Source organism: Exophiala spinifera, assembly GCF_000836115.1.
Source record: "Exophiala spinifera strain CBS 89968 unplaced genomic scaffold supercont1.4, whole genome shotgun sequence".
Lineage (NCBI taxonomy): Eukaryota > Fungi > Ascomycota > Eurotiomycetes > Chaetothyriales > Herpotrichiellaceae > Exophiala > Exophiala spinifera.
Window position 1 is genome coordinate 2,632,230 of NW_015622516.1, and position 13,866 is coordinate 2,646,095.

The window sequence follows — 13,866 nt, forward strand, 5'->3', positions numbered from 1 at the left end:
TCCAATCCAATGGCGGATCAATGGCGGATCACCGGCCAAAGCGCTTCGGGTTCTTGCCATCTTTTTGGGAATCGCGGGTCCGTTGATAGCACTACGTGTTGGACAGTGGACTGGATGATCTTCGACGGCTACTTTTCTCTCGCCCGGGCTACTTTAGTTTCATGGACTCTTTGGCGCTTCAGCAAGGGATTGGACCGGGGGGCCTGAGGGACATCATCCGTCTCTGGGGTTTACCCAGGCTGAATGCTAAAGCATGGGTGATGGGAAACGCCGCCAATGCTGGTGGTGCCAGTTCCTAGTACTCTGATTCTTGTTGAGTCCGCTTTCTCACTCTTCTCCCTTCCTTTAACTCATTCACAGGACCAAAGAGCAACATGATCTAGTTGCGTTGACGCTGGACGTTTAATGCCTTCAGGAGAGGCCGATACATCGCAGTCAAGGTCGACACTTCTCTCAGATTCTATCAGAACTCTGGTGTCGACGCAAGCCGCGGTTATGGCATGGGGATATTCAGCGCCAGCCTTGCCCCGCTATGGAATCTGGTGATGGATTTGACTTTCTCAACCAGATTCCAAGGAACTTTTTGTCCGACTCGTACCGGGTATGAGCCACGACTTCAAACGCCACCCGAGAACAATGTGCGGCGAAAAACCAGTTAACCAACTTCTTCCGGTATTAGAGGTTACTGTGCGTCCCCAAAACCTTGCTGCCAAAGCGGCGTGTTTGAGCAATCATTCCTGGTACTTGCAGAAAGACTAGAGCACTCTCACGGCAACACATGCCCGCTTCGCAACTATTACGTACAACAGGCTCAACATAGTACCATTCATTCTCTCATCAATACGCGAACGACTCCAGTATACCCGTCGACACCAGCGCTGGTGAGCTGCTCGACGCCTTCAACACCGCTCTTGGCCCTGTTGATGTGAATGGCTCTTTCGGTGCCCAACTCCAACTGCTCAACATCAGCACCAATAGGCCTATCCCCCACTCCTATTGTTGTCCAAACTTTCCATACATAAATCCGTGTGTTATAAATGTCTCGCCTGCGGTCCACGTGCGGTGTACGGCACGGACGCTTAAGAGTTTTACTCGAGGGGGAAACCATTACATACTTCTGTACCTAGTACCTACCTAACCTATGTTAACAACTTAATTCCGTGCCTGTCGTCTGTATCCGTACCTAATAGTAAATGAACGTCGGAACGCCTCTTTCAACAACATGCTCTCAGGCCCTCGCCAGATCACAAGGTCTAGTCTAAAGGAAGGGTACCGTGCTTGAAAGCTCGAAGAAAACACCCAACAGAAAAGGGCCGCGTGTGTCGCAATGCGTCACACGGTTCCCAAGACGATGACGACGATGAAGATGACGGTCAATCGCTATTTCTCAAACTTGAGTTCTGAATAGAGTATACTCCCGCTCCCGTTTCCGTGATTGCGCACAGTAGAGTTCGAGTTCGAAATTGTGTTCGTCATATTACGTTTTGTTGCCGAGGATGACATTTCTGCTGCTCCTGCTGATGCTGCTGCTGCATTATACGTGCTGGTGCTGCTGCCAACGACATCTACACCAACACCGATATTGGGAATTGCAGCCTCAGCAGCAGCACTGGCGTCGGCACCCACATGGTCAAACTCACCAAGGCCAAGGTCCGCATTTATGAATGCGTCGCCGTCAAATAGCGGATCCTGGAAAATAGTAGGCATGCTGAGATCGAAGAAGCCTTCGAACAGATTGTCTAGATCGTTGAATTGATACTGGTACTGGTCAAACGGGGAGACGGAGATCTGCTCTTGGCCTTGACCTGAAGCCGGCTGCTGCTGCTCCTCTACTGTGTCGAAACGGTGAGAGGACGAATGGGGGGATGCGTCACGTGGTGTCATTGTGTCTGACAACTGCGGCCCAGTGTGATGGGCATTGTGCGAGTGCGACATTGATGGCGAGACAAAGTGGCTTGAGGAGGTCGGTGTGGGTGGGAGGGCGCTGTGTGACGCAGCATTGAGATTGACATTGGGACCAGACGGACCACCAGGTGTGCGTCGTGTAGCTGCTACATCCGACAGGACATGTAGTGCGTTCCCTGACAGCGTGGGTTTAGACGTGGATGTGGTGGTGCTGGCTGCGTTGTGCGGGCCGCCGTGATGGCTATGTTGGTGACGACCTTTGTTGTCAAACGGTCCGTATCTACATACTCCCACTTCTGCGTCCATGTCGTTCTGCAGACTCACGATAGAGTGACGACCAGCCCCGGGTTGCTGGAGAGATTTGAGCGCCTTGCGGCCTAGGCGGGCCATGGCGTCGGCGGTCCACCAGTATGTCGAAAGGGATTCGAGCGTTTCACAGCGTGTGGCGAGATCAGCTTTGGCGCGTTCGAGGTCGATGTTTGCTTTGTCTCTGAGGCAGCGATATACTACTGTCAGGCTGAGACCAGCGGCGTACGGGACAAGGGGTAACGGTGGAATCTGTTTATGTCCGTCTCCAGAGACGAGTTGTTGGATGCGGTCTGCGGCACTGATGCGTCGCGCGTAACTTGCTGTCGTGGGACCACCTACACGGCATGATAGAATTGCGATGACGAGGTAGCAAATTTCTAGAATGTCTTGAAGTCCGTCAGTCTTCGTCAACAGAAATATAGACAGGAAGAGAGGTGGAAAGATAAGGAAAAGGAAGGAATGACGCAGAGTACATACGTTGTTCACCGAGTGGGTGGGCGTCGAGATCAATGTCCGAAACAAGCGATGCAAACGTAGGGAATTCTGTCTCCCAGCCGGTGTCATCTGGGTTGGCTGTCGGTCGATAGAACTCGATCACCTTGTCGAGTAGGTGGCCAAGACGGAGCCAGATGGTGATGACTTGAGATTTTGGCGTAGCCTCCAGCGGCGGCGGCGAGATGTCGATGTCTCGGTCTGCTATCATCACGGGACGGCCGCCGAGACAGGCATTGAACTTGTCCAGAGCCCATATCGTCCACCAGAGCATACTGAACTGATCTTTGTATGTTCGACCTGGAGTGAGGATGTGCAGTCCTATTGACCAGGCATCGTGTATGGCTTGGGATAGATTCAGCGACGATTCCTCCAGCCCCCCGGGTCCGTCATTGTGTAGATGCATCAAGGTCAGAATCTGGATTTTGGTGACGCGGTCTGGCTCGAGGTCTGCCTTCATAGCTGCGTCGAGGCCGGTGTGCAGACTTCTCGCAAACGGTATCGGGTCGAGAAGTGGGCCGTCGTCGTAAAGCCGAAGGAAGGGGGCCGCCTCCTCGGTCTTGCAGGTGACCAGACATATCGCCTGGATGAGGAATATCGAACAGCGGCCATCAGTCCATTCCTTAAGCAGTTTGGGTCCATACAAGATCGGGAGGATCCCATCCAGACACGAGATGAAAGTTGGGATCAGGGCATCTTGGGTGGCCTTGGGCAGCACTCTGAACGCGCCCACGGCTTGCAAGTAGTTCCGTTGATGCCCCGTGAGCACGCGGCGGCCACCTTCAAACTTGCCGTATTTCTCGACGTTGATCGGCGTCTTGTTACACGAACGTACCGGCGGACCCAAGTCCTCTGGTGCAAATGTGTCGTGTGGGTGGCGGGACTGTTCAACCCAAGTGCCAACGCGACTTATCCGTGTGCCACCTTTGGCACGAGATGAGAGGTCCGTGAGAATGGACTCTGGATTCAGATCGCCAACGAAACGGATTGGCTCTTTGTGAGTCAGATTGGGCAGCACCCTGTCGAGGCCATCCGAGTCGGCCTTTTGCTCCGGAGGGCGCTGAAAGGTGTGGTGGCAGCGCTTTTTGGCAGCGCGACATTTTACACACGCCCTTGCAGCGCGCTTTCGACTTGCAAAGGCCGCAGTGTCTGCCTCCCAGACGACCTGCATTGGACGTCTCGAGGGAGATGACTTTCGTACACAGGGATGATGAACGAGGTGGGCGGAGGAGATGCTGAAAAGAGTGATCGTCCCGCCGCGGGCAGAAATGATTCTGATGTTTAGTAAGACCGGGAGCGGGGACGAGATCCGAGTCCGGAGAGCCGAACACGGAGAGAATACGGAGAACGTGGCCTTTCCACTGACTAGTGCCTGCGAATGTTATCGACTTTGATGCTTCAGTTCGTGGGATCAGACTCTGGTGATCCCGCAGGTACACAATCTACGGTATCTGCTATTGTCACATAGAACCCTCGCTTGATGCTCCTACTCCCCATCTGCCCACCTCCAGCATGGCTTCCTCCTTGCCCTCAGCCAGCACCCCTCTCCCCTCGCCCATGAGGCCTTCTAGACATAGCCAAGGGTCTCTGCCGCCTCCCCAGCGCAGAACCTCTTGTTTGAAGTGTTCTCCGGCCGATCGGTCCACGGCGCCGCCATCAGCCCCATCTTTGAACACAGCCCGCCATACCTGGCGTGCGATGGCCCGATCGAATAGATAAGAGTAATAGCTCGCGCCATAGCCGTACAAGTGGCCGAAAAAGCCTTGCCACGCTGTTTCTCGTGGTTCGGCGACACTTCCATACTTGTTCCAAACATCGTGGTAAGCTGCCGTGGAGTTGTAATGTCCAATCTGGAGTGCCTCGACGGGCCCCTCCGAATGGTACACTTGGTCTAATATTGCCATCAAAATCTGACTTTCGTTATTCCAGGCCCCAGTTGTCGCGGCTTGTTTCGTTCTGTCATCCGCCAGCGCGGTGATCATATCGTCAGGGATGACTGCCCCGGTCTGCCAGTGACGGGCAAACATTTTGAGGACAGTTGCATCTGTTGCAAAATATTCCATGAGCACAGATGGAAGCTCGGCGAAATCGGTGGCACACCGTGTGCCAGAGATGCCTTGCAACGTTGTTCGTCCCAGGATACTATGGATTGCGTGACCCATTTCGTGGAACAGTGTGGTGACACTGTGGACAGACAGCAGCGAAGGGCCCGCAGATGAGCTCGGGTCTGGAAATCCGCAGACCAGAGCAATAATAGGAATTTGATGATGAGCGGTTACGCCAGAGACGGCATTAGACCCCAGATAGGTCGGCATACCGTTGTTCAACGGCTCATTCCTTTCCTGGCATTCTCGGACCTCTTCCTCCGAGATTTCTCTTGAACAAAGCAGGGTGAAGTGTGCAGGGTTGGGAAGTTTTCCTGGACGGGAAAACAAATCACAGTACATAGTAGCGATATGTTGCTGCTTGTCTGTATATACATCCAGTCTCTTGACTTCCGGGTGCCAGACCTCGCCTGGCTGAGTTTCCTTCGGCACAAGACGGACTCCATAGAGAGACTCGAACAAGTTTGAAAGCCCCTGCATGACATGGCCCAGAGAGAAGTACGCACTGGCACTTTCCTGAAGACGCGACCTGGAAGTCCGAGGTCCAGCACTGGCTTCAACTTGCGCCAATTTTGCGAGGAGATAGGTATGATCCCAAGGATCGACCGACTTAGCTCCTTGATCAAGTTTTCGCTTGATCTCTAATAATGATGCGAGCTCCTTCTGGACCTGCGGCCTGTTGTTTTCGTTCAGAGAGTCCAAGAAATTACTCACAGACTCGGGGGTCTTGGACATTTTGTCGGCCAGTGTCATCTGCGCGTAGCTGTCGTAGCCTGTGAGCTTAGCTAGTTCGGCGCGACGAAGAAGAAGTTGTTCAAGTTTCCGCACGGTCGAGCGTGATGCAGTCCTTTCTGCGACATAGATCTGCTTCCTGGTCTCAGGGTCATTCGCTGAATTCAATATCGTCTTGGAAGCTGCACTGTAGACCGGTATCTGCGCCCGGTCCCAAGCTTTCAGATTCCTGATGAGCAGAGGATCGACACCCTGTAGTTGCTGAGTGGAAAGAGTGATCTGGTCCCGCGCATGCTCCATTTGATTCACGAAGTCGGTTCCAATCTGTGCAATCTCGTTCGACAACGACACGAATTGTTTCCTTTGTTTCTCGGGCAGATCGATGCCAGATTTTGCAAAGTCCTTCATCAACAACTTCGCGACCATCCTTTCCTCCTCGGTCCACTGAGAGCGGACTTCTGGCATGTCCCATGCTTTCTGCAACTGTTTGTTCAGCCCAGTAGTTGTGTTCAACTCGTTCATGTACTGGAACATGAGCGAGTAAGAAGCCGTGGCGGCAGCGGCAACTGCAGCATCTGGGTGGATGCCTCGGATAAAGTCCGACAGGTCGATAACTCGACATAGTAGATCACTGAGCCTGTCGAGATCTTTCGGTATCGCCCTGTACTGTTCGACCGTCGAGGCAGCTAGCGTCCTCTCCACCAGTCTCTTGCATTGCGCCACAGACCTTTCTGCAAAAGTTTTGAAGCCTCGAGGCGTGGTCAAGTGATTATTTCCTATTAAACCCGAGCTCTTCTTTTCAGATGTTCGCCAACTCACTCTGTCATTGAACACCTCGCGCAGCTGAGCATTATCGGTCTGCCGAGCAGGAGAGGACTGTACGTAGGCAGATGCAAAGGCATCATTTTGTTGCGAAGCCGTGCCAGTAGCTGTGGAGTTGAGGCGTTTTTGTCGGCGCAGGCACTTGGGACAAGTCCATGGTTGCCGCCGAAGCACTTTGTGCATCGAGTTGAGATCGGAGACTCACAAGACAAAAGAATGAGATGCGAGGCAGACAGTTCCGGTACGTGAAATCCTTGGGAGTGTAGGAACTGTTTGCCTACCTAGGTTTGTCCTCCTCTTGCGCAGTACTGAACAACCTCAAGCCAGTCCGATGACGGAAAGCTGCATGTGAAAAGTCCCTCGGCTATTATGGCTTTTCTGCTGCTGTGTTATCCCGTGACTTCCATGCGCCCGCCAAGGCCGAGCATCCCCGGATTCTGCCGATATGGACGCCCCCTTAAGGAAAGAACCTGACGCCGCTCTACGGTGATCTATGGCTGCTTTTGAGGCTCACCAGCTGGCCCTACCACGTCGTTCTCCCTGAACAGAGGTCGCAAGAACTTGGTTTAGTTTGATATTGTCTATCTCACCGGCGGGTTCTAAACTCTCTACCAGACTAAACTCCTATATGCTCAGTCTATCGATCCAATGGGGTATATCCGCTATCCAACTCTACGACGCCTCAGCCTGTGTCGTGGCATAGGCTGCAACACTGCCTGTGGCTCGGGGGTACTGCACCTTCGCTGATGGCTGTGTCTGCTCTTCGCCCGGCTGGGACTCCACGCGGCCATAACCACCTCCGCCGGGTGTCTGAATGACACAGCGGTCGCCAGTCTGCATGGCCACCATGTTCTTGGGTCCGAGGTTGATCCAGCGTTCTGTGCCGTCGGGGTTCTTCTTGACCCAATAATTCGCACCACGGCCTCCATCTTCACCACCGTGCATTCCGTATGGCGAGGTGATACGGCGCTCGGTAATAACACTGAACTTGAGAGGGGCACGGCACTCGATATCTCTGACCACACCATTGCCACCGCACCGCATTCCTTTTCCGCCGGAGTCCGTACGGATCGAGAACTCTCGCAGGATAACGGGGTAGCGCTTTTCCAAAGACTCTGGATCAGTGATTCGGGTGTTTGTCATGTGGGTATGGACCGCACTGGCACCATGAGCAGTGGCCGTGGCGCCCGAGCCACCACAGATGGTCTCGCCAAATGCATAAGCGTGACCGGCCAAAGCTTTACCCTCGGCGTCGCGACCGCCTTCTCCGAAGAAGCCTAGACAGTTCATGCAGCCTTGAGATGCACCAGCAACCTCGAACGCACGCATGATAACATCACAAATGCGTTGTGACGTCTGCGTATTCCCGGCGCACACGGCCGCTCCTGCAGATGGGTTGATGAATGACCCTGGGGGAAGGATGACTTCTGTGGGTGCTAAACAGCCTTGGTTCATTGGGATCTCAGTGCCGATAAGCAGTCGTAAGCAGTACAGCAGAGCCGAGTGCGTAATTGCTGGAGGCGCATTCATGTTACCGAACATCTCACATGAGGTACCGGTGAAGTCGAAGACAGCGCTGCCATCTTCAGATATGCTGATTTTCAGGTTCACGAACGAACCATTGTCCATGCGGTCTTGCGCCAGAAGAACTGGTCCTCGCTCACTCAAAGTCTTCTTCAAGAACGTTCGCACGGCAATCTCTGCATTTTGCTGGATTGCAGCCATATACAAGTGCACGATCTCTTGAGAATACTCTTCCATCAAAGCCTTTACCAGAGTAGATCCCTTGTTGTTCGCAGCAACCTGTGCTTTGAGATCCGAGAGATTGTCACCCAGCCTACGGCTACCGTTGCAGCCTTCGTATTTGCCAGGCTCAAGCAGGATCTGAGTGATTCCCTCTTCATCGAAGTGACCGTTATGAATCAACTTAAATGAACGGATTGCAGCTCCCTCCTGCCACAGCTCGGTGGAGTTGGGGGGCATGGAAGTGCCGCCGAGGCCACCAATATCGGTGTGATGACCTCGAGAGGCAACATAGAATACAACTTCTTTCTCTTGAGCATCGAAAACTGGTGTGATGACAGTGATGTCGGGAAGATGAGTCCCACCCGACGAGGGATGGTTGGAGACGAGAACATCCCCAGGTGTCAGCTTACCCTTGTGCAGCTCGTGCTGATACTTGACTGCATAGCTCATGGAACCCAGATGGACCGGTACGTGAGGTGCGTTGGCAACAAGACCAGCTGGGTCGCCGTCAGTACGATTTCTTCACCAAATGCAGAATACAGGACGCCACTTACCATCTGGACCAAAGATGGCGCAGGAGAAATCCAGACGCTCCTTGATGTTGAGAGACACAGATGTATTCTGCAGAGCACGTCCCATTTGTTCAGCGATACTCATGAATCGATGGCCAAAAACACTAAGCGTAGCAGGGTCGACAGCATGACTGGACAGGTCTTGTTTCATGGTCGACTTGATATCGATCACAACATGAGACGACAAGATCTTTGCCAGGGCTTCGGGTACCACAAGCAGAGTTTGAGTGGCGTCGATTATGATTGCAGGACCTCTGACGATAGTGCCGGGAGTCAGATCGTGGAGGAGATAGATTGGTGTCTCAACGTTGCCCTGCTTCTTGAAATACACCATCTTGTTTGCGTTGGAGGCTTGTTTGGGCTCCTTGAAGCTCAAGTTATTGAGCTCATGAGCCAGCTCGGCCGTTCCGCCAATGGTTGCGTTGCTCCTACCAATTGCACGAACGCGAATATCGTCAATGAGGATTTGCCGGTCGTCAGGGAAGATGAAATTGAACTCTTGGAGATGACGCTTCAGGAATTCCTGCTTGAAATCTGATCCCTCCTTTTCCATGGTCATCATGGAGGTTTCAGTTCCCTGGTACCGCATGTTCAAATAGAACTCATAGTCAATGCTGGATTCTGCAATACCTTGGCGGACTATCTTGGACTTGACCTGGGACTTCAGTGTTTCGAAAATATCAGACAGCAGTTGTCGCGAGTTCGAGCTGTACACTTGGCTGCAAGGCCTTTGGACCTCTTGGACAACATCTGCCAGAGCCATGCCATAGGCGGAAAGAATACTGGAATACTTGTGGATGACAACAGTGTCAATACCGAGCTTTGATGCCACATCGCAGGCATGTTGACCCCCAGCACCACCGAAAGAACTCAAATGATGGTTGGCTGTGAGAGGGTCAGCGAGTCTTGTTTGATTTGGTGAGATTCAGTAAAGCTTACCGATGGCATGTCCCTTTGCCTCTGTCAGAGCTCTAATTGGCCGACACATTGCTTCATTGGCGACATCCAAGAACCCACATGCAATTTCGTGCGGTGTGAGAGAACCATCAGTTTCAGCATTGATTCGCTCTGTGAGTTCCTTGAACTTGACTTGTACGACTTCTTCGTCAAGTGCCTCGTTCTCGTGAGGCCCGAATACCTTCGGGAATGATTCGGGTACCAGCCTACCGAGGAAAAGGTTGGCATCGGTGACCGTCAATGGGCCACCCTTCCTATAGCAGGCAGGGCCAGGGTGTGACGAAGCACTTTCTGGACCTACGGCAAAGAGACCATTCGTCCATGCCAGAATGGATCCACCTCCTGCCGCGACTGTGTTTATATCGAGTTGAGGGCTCTGAATCGTCACACCGGCAGTAGTTGTCTCAAAGACATGTTCGAAAGTACCGCCATACCGCGATACGTCGGTACTCGTGCCGCCCATATCAAAGCCGATAACGGCCATTCGGTTAGTCTCATCGTATGATGTCCTGGCATAGCCGACGACGCCACCAGCTGGCCCGGAGAGGATGCCCTTGAGACCCGAGAATTGATCATATCTGACCAGACCGCCATCTGACTGCATGAACTCGCACCTGACATCATCGAGATGGCCACCCTCGAAGCCTTTTTGAAATCCGGCAACGTATTTCTTGATCTCGGGGGTAAGGTAAGCATCTGCAGTTGCTGAGCTTCCACGAGGCACCATCTTGATCATGTTTGCTGCCACTTGAGAGGAGAGAGACACGTGAGTGAATCCCGCTTCCGCGGCCAATTGACCGGCTCTCAGCTCGTGATCAGGATATGCATATGAGTGGGCAAAGCAAATAGCAATAGTGTCAATTCCTTGTGCTCTCAGCTCTTGGAGCTGCGTTTCCAGGGCTGATTCGTCGAGTGGCCTTAGAATTCTCACCAACTGACCGTTGGCTCCCATTTCAAGGACACCCGGAATGACTTCAGTGCTGTTGAATTGACCGTCCACATCCTCGTCAAATCCTTCGATAGTCACTCGTTCTTCGACCTCACACACCTCTGAGTACAATACTTCAGGCTTCGAAATGTTGAGGTCGAAGAGCCGGGGTCGTGATTGGTAACCAATCCTCAGGAGATCTCGAAATCCTTTCGTGACAAGGAAAGCATGTCTGCGGCCTTTTCTTTCGAGCAAGGCATTCGTGGCCACGGTAGTTCCCATACGAATGCTCTCAATGCTAGACTTGGGTAAAGGCGTATTTCTTGGGATCTCGGTATTGCCATATGTCGAAAGGACTCGGCGGATTCCTGATCGGACTTGGTCAGCAAGGACTTATAAGCATGAGTCTCCAATTGTTCATACCTTCCGTGGGCGCATCATCGTAGTTGGCAGGATCAACGGACAACAACTTGAACACCAGATCAGGCTGTCCGCTGGCAGTTGCCCAAATGTCTGTGAATGTTCCGCCACGATCAATGGCTATCTTGATGCCCGTCACCGGGCCGCTTTGCTGTATTGAACCCATCTTTGCTCTCTAACGTTTGCAGACCGAAGGAGAAAAAATGTTCATTCCTCAAGCAGATCTCATTTTATATCGTCCTATGTCTGCAGGTCAGGCTTCTGTCCACTCATTGCATGAAACATAAAGACATCTCTGCCAGGCGACCGGATTTCCGCGTTCCAAGCAGGAAGGTCAATACGACGCCCCATAGCCGGTCCCAGAGTTCCAGAACGAGGACCATGATGTGAGTGCTGTCCGCAACACCCCAAACTCAGGTGGGACCACCTTGTGGCAATCTGCACTAGACGATTTTGTGGGAACACAGACCGATGGTCATCGTATTGACCTTCCCCTTCTGCGGAGCCCAGACCCTCTTTCTCGTCGGCAGAGTCTAGAAGAAGCGGAGCCAGATAAGGCCAAGCGAGCATCTGAGTGGCCATCGTGTTGACCTTCCACTTCAGTCATCCGTTTGAATAGTGGCGACGCCAGAAATGGATTCTTGTTGTATTTCTTCGGATCGTCGTGTTGACCTTCTTCTTGAAACAAACATTTATCTTGCCAACACTCTTTGCCCCCAGAACCCCGCGTGGCCCAAGCGATTGCCGGACATGTACGCCCTAAATACATCTCGGAACGATATTGATCTAGATAGCACGCGGTACACGGGGCAATAGCCGGGACGTCTTATCACACCAGACTCGTGGTGCGAGATATCATCAAGCGAGGTGGGAAAAGTATTTCAAAGGCCGCGTGCCCCTTCTCACTTGACTGCCTTGTGCTCAATCTCATCTATCTGATCCTCTTCAAATCTTGGGCCTCAACGTTGCCCCTTCTATCACAAGCCTTCTTCGTCATGGACAGTATCGAGAAGTCCTCCAACGCGGACGCCACTACCGCACAACCTATGAAGGATGTGGGTGGGAAGCAAGCTGATCAAGCAGCCCTCTTCCTTGCCGAGGCGGGTACTGAAATTGTTCTCACTCGAGCTCAGGAGAAGAGGCTCAAGAGGAAGATTGACTGGATCTTGCTCCCAATGGTAAGTCGTTTACTGTTAGCCTTGTCGAAGGGTCTAACATATCCCAGCTCTTCTTGACTGCTACGCTCGGTGCTGTCGACAAAGTTGCCCTGAGCACAGCAGCCATCTACGGACTTCGTACGGATGCCAACCTCGTCGGCCAGCAATACTCATGGCTCGGCTCCATCTTGAGTTTGGGTGCGTTGGTCGGCATGTTCCCTTCTTCGGCCTTATTGCACAAACTCCCATCTGCAAAGTACCTCTGTACCTGCTCTATGGGCTGGTCTGCTATGGCTCTCGTCATGCCAGCTTGCAAAAGCTGGAGCAGTATGATGGCAGTTCGTTTCTTGATGGGCATGTTCGAAGCTATCATCGTCCCTGGCATCTCTCTGTTGATTGCAGGATGGTACAAGAAAGACGAACAACCCCCACGAAATGCACTAGTGTTTGCTGCCGCCAGCTCTGTGGTCAACGGTTTCCTCTCCTGGGTTATCGGCCACATTCCCGACAGTGCCCCGTTGTCCAAATGGCAGTACCTTTATCTCCTCATCGGGTCTATTTCAATGCTCTGGTCTCTCTTTGTCTTCATCTTCCTCCCTGCGACCCCAATGGAAGCCAAGTTCCTGAACAAGGACGAGAAGGTCTTCTGGGTCCAGAGACTCGCTGGAAACAAGACTGGCATTGAGAACAAGGTCTGGAAATGGGATCAAGCTCTTGAGGCCGTCATCGACCCAAAGACTTGGCTTATCTTTTTCTTCAACATTGCCATCAACATTCCCAACGGTGGCTTGACGACTTTCAGTGGTATCATTATTTCCAACCTCGGCTTTACACCAGTCAATGCGTCCCTGCTCTCCATGCCCACGGGAGTCATGTCAACACTCTCATCCTTTGTGTTCTCGATGTTGGCTGCAAAATTGAACAACCGCCGTTGCATGGTGAATATTGTTGCTTGCTGCGTACCAATTATCGGGACTGGTATTTTGTACGGCGTTCCTCGCACCGCGGTAGGCGCCCAACTTGTCGGCCTCTATCTGGTCTATACCTACTTCGGTCCGTACGCCGTTGGAATCTCTCTGGCACAAGCCAACACGGCGGGACATACAAAGAAAAGTTTTTCTTTCGCCATCCTCTACATTGGATACGCAGTTGGAAACTTGATCGGTAAGCACCACGACATGAGATCTAAGTCATGACTAACAGACTGTAATAGGTCCGCAGACCTTCCGCGCAAGCCAGGCGCCGGGATATACTGGCGGAGTTGTGGCAATGTTGGTCTGTTACTGCGTTTGCATCATGCTTATGATTGCATACTGGCTCTATTGCATAGCTCTCAACCGGAAAGTCATTTCCCTGGAGCAAACACCAAGCCAAGAGGATTTGGTCGAAGTGTTCCAGGACGTTTCTGACTTCAAGAAGGAGAATTTCAAGTATACTACTTAAGACTCTGTCTCCACCCAAAGTCAAAAGGAGGAAACCCCCATCACATGTGAGCTAGGTTTTACAAAACTGTTTGTTGTGTATGTCATGGCCGCTCTTGGGGAATCGAGGAGAGATGCAACGACTGTGGGAGGGAGACGCTGGAAGATTGGGTCAAGCTGGTAACCCCCCTTGACCCCGATCAATAGCGACCTAGCTAGTTGGTATGAAGAGAGCCGAAAGGGCTCAAGGATACAAGACTTGAAGTGCACTCGTAGGACTTCAGCAGCCAGATGTACATT

At 52.4% G+C, this 13,866-nt stretch overlaps 4 protein-coding genes across 4 annotated transcripts; 1 reads left to right on the forward strand and 3 right to left on the reverse strand.

The window, feature by feature from the left end:
• Nucleotides 1–1,380: 1,380 nt before the first annotated feature.
• Nucleotides 1,381–3,877, reverse strand: PV08_06154 (uncharacterized protein; the record flags this gene model as incomplete). The annotated part of the gene is made up of 2 exons (XM_016380492.1): nt 1,381–2,600; nt 2,692–3,877. 2 exons carry the CDS (start codon nt 3,875–3,877, stop codon nt 1,381–1,383), a joined length of 2,406 nt encoding a protein of 801 aa, XP_016236319.1.
• Nucleotides 3,878–4,166: 289 nt separating this feature from the next.
• PV08_06155 (uncharacterized protein) lies at nt 4,167–6,548 on the reverse strand (the record flags this gene model as incomplete). The annotated part of the gene is made up of 1 exon (XM_016380493.1): nt 4,167–6,548. One exon carries the CDS (start codon nt 6,546–6,548, stop codon nt 4,167–4,169), a length of 2,382 nt encoding a protein of 793 aa, XP_016236320.1.
• A 489-nt stretch (nt 6,549–7,037) lies between these two features.
• On the reverse strand, nt 7,038–11,154 carry PV08_06156 (uncharacterized protein; the record flags this gene model as incomplete). Its single annotated transcript, XM_016380494.1, has 4 exons — nt 7,038–8,608; nt 8,666–9,568; nt 9,623–10,936; nt 10,992–11,154. The coding sequence occupies 4 exons, from the start codon at nt 11,152–11,154 to the stop codon at nt 7,038–7,040; spliced, it is 3,951 nt and encodes a 1,316-aa protein (XP_016236321.1).
• An 829-nt stretch (nt 11,155–11,983) lies between these two features.
• PV08_06157 (uncharacterized protein) lies at nt 11,984–13,588 on the forward strand (the record flags this gene model as incomplete). Its single annotated transcript, XM_016380495.1, has 3 exons — nt 11,984–12,166; nt 12,214–13,309; nt 13,359–13,588. 3 exons carry the CDS (start codon nt 11,984–11,986, stop codon nt 13,586–13,588), a joined length of 1,509 nt encoding a protein of 502 aa, XP_016236322.1.
• Nucleotides 13,589–13,866: the final 278 nt, after the last annotated feature.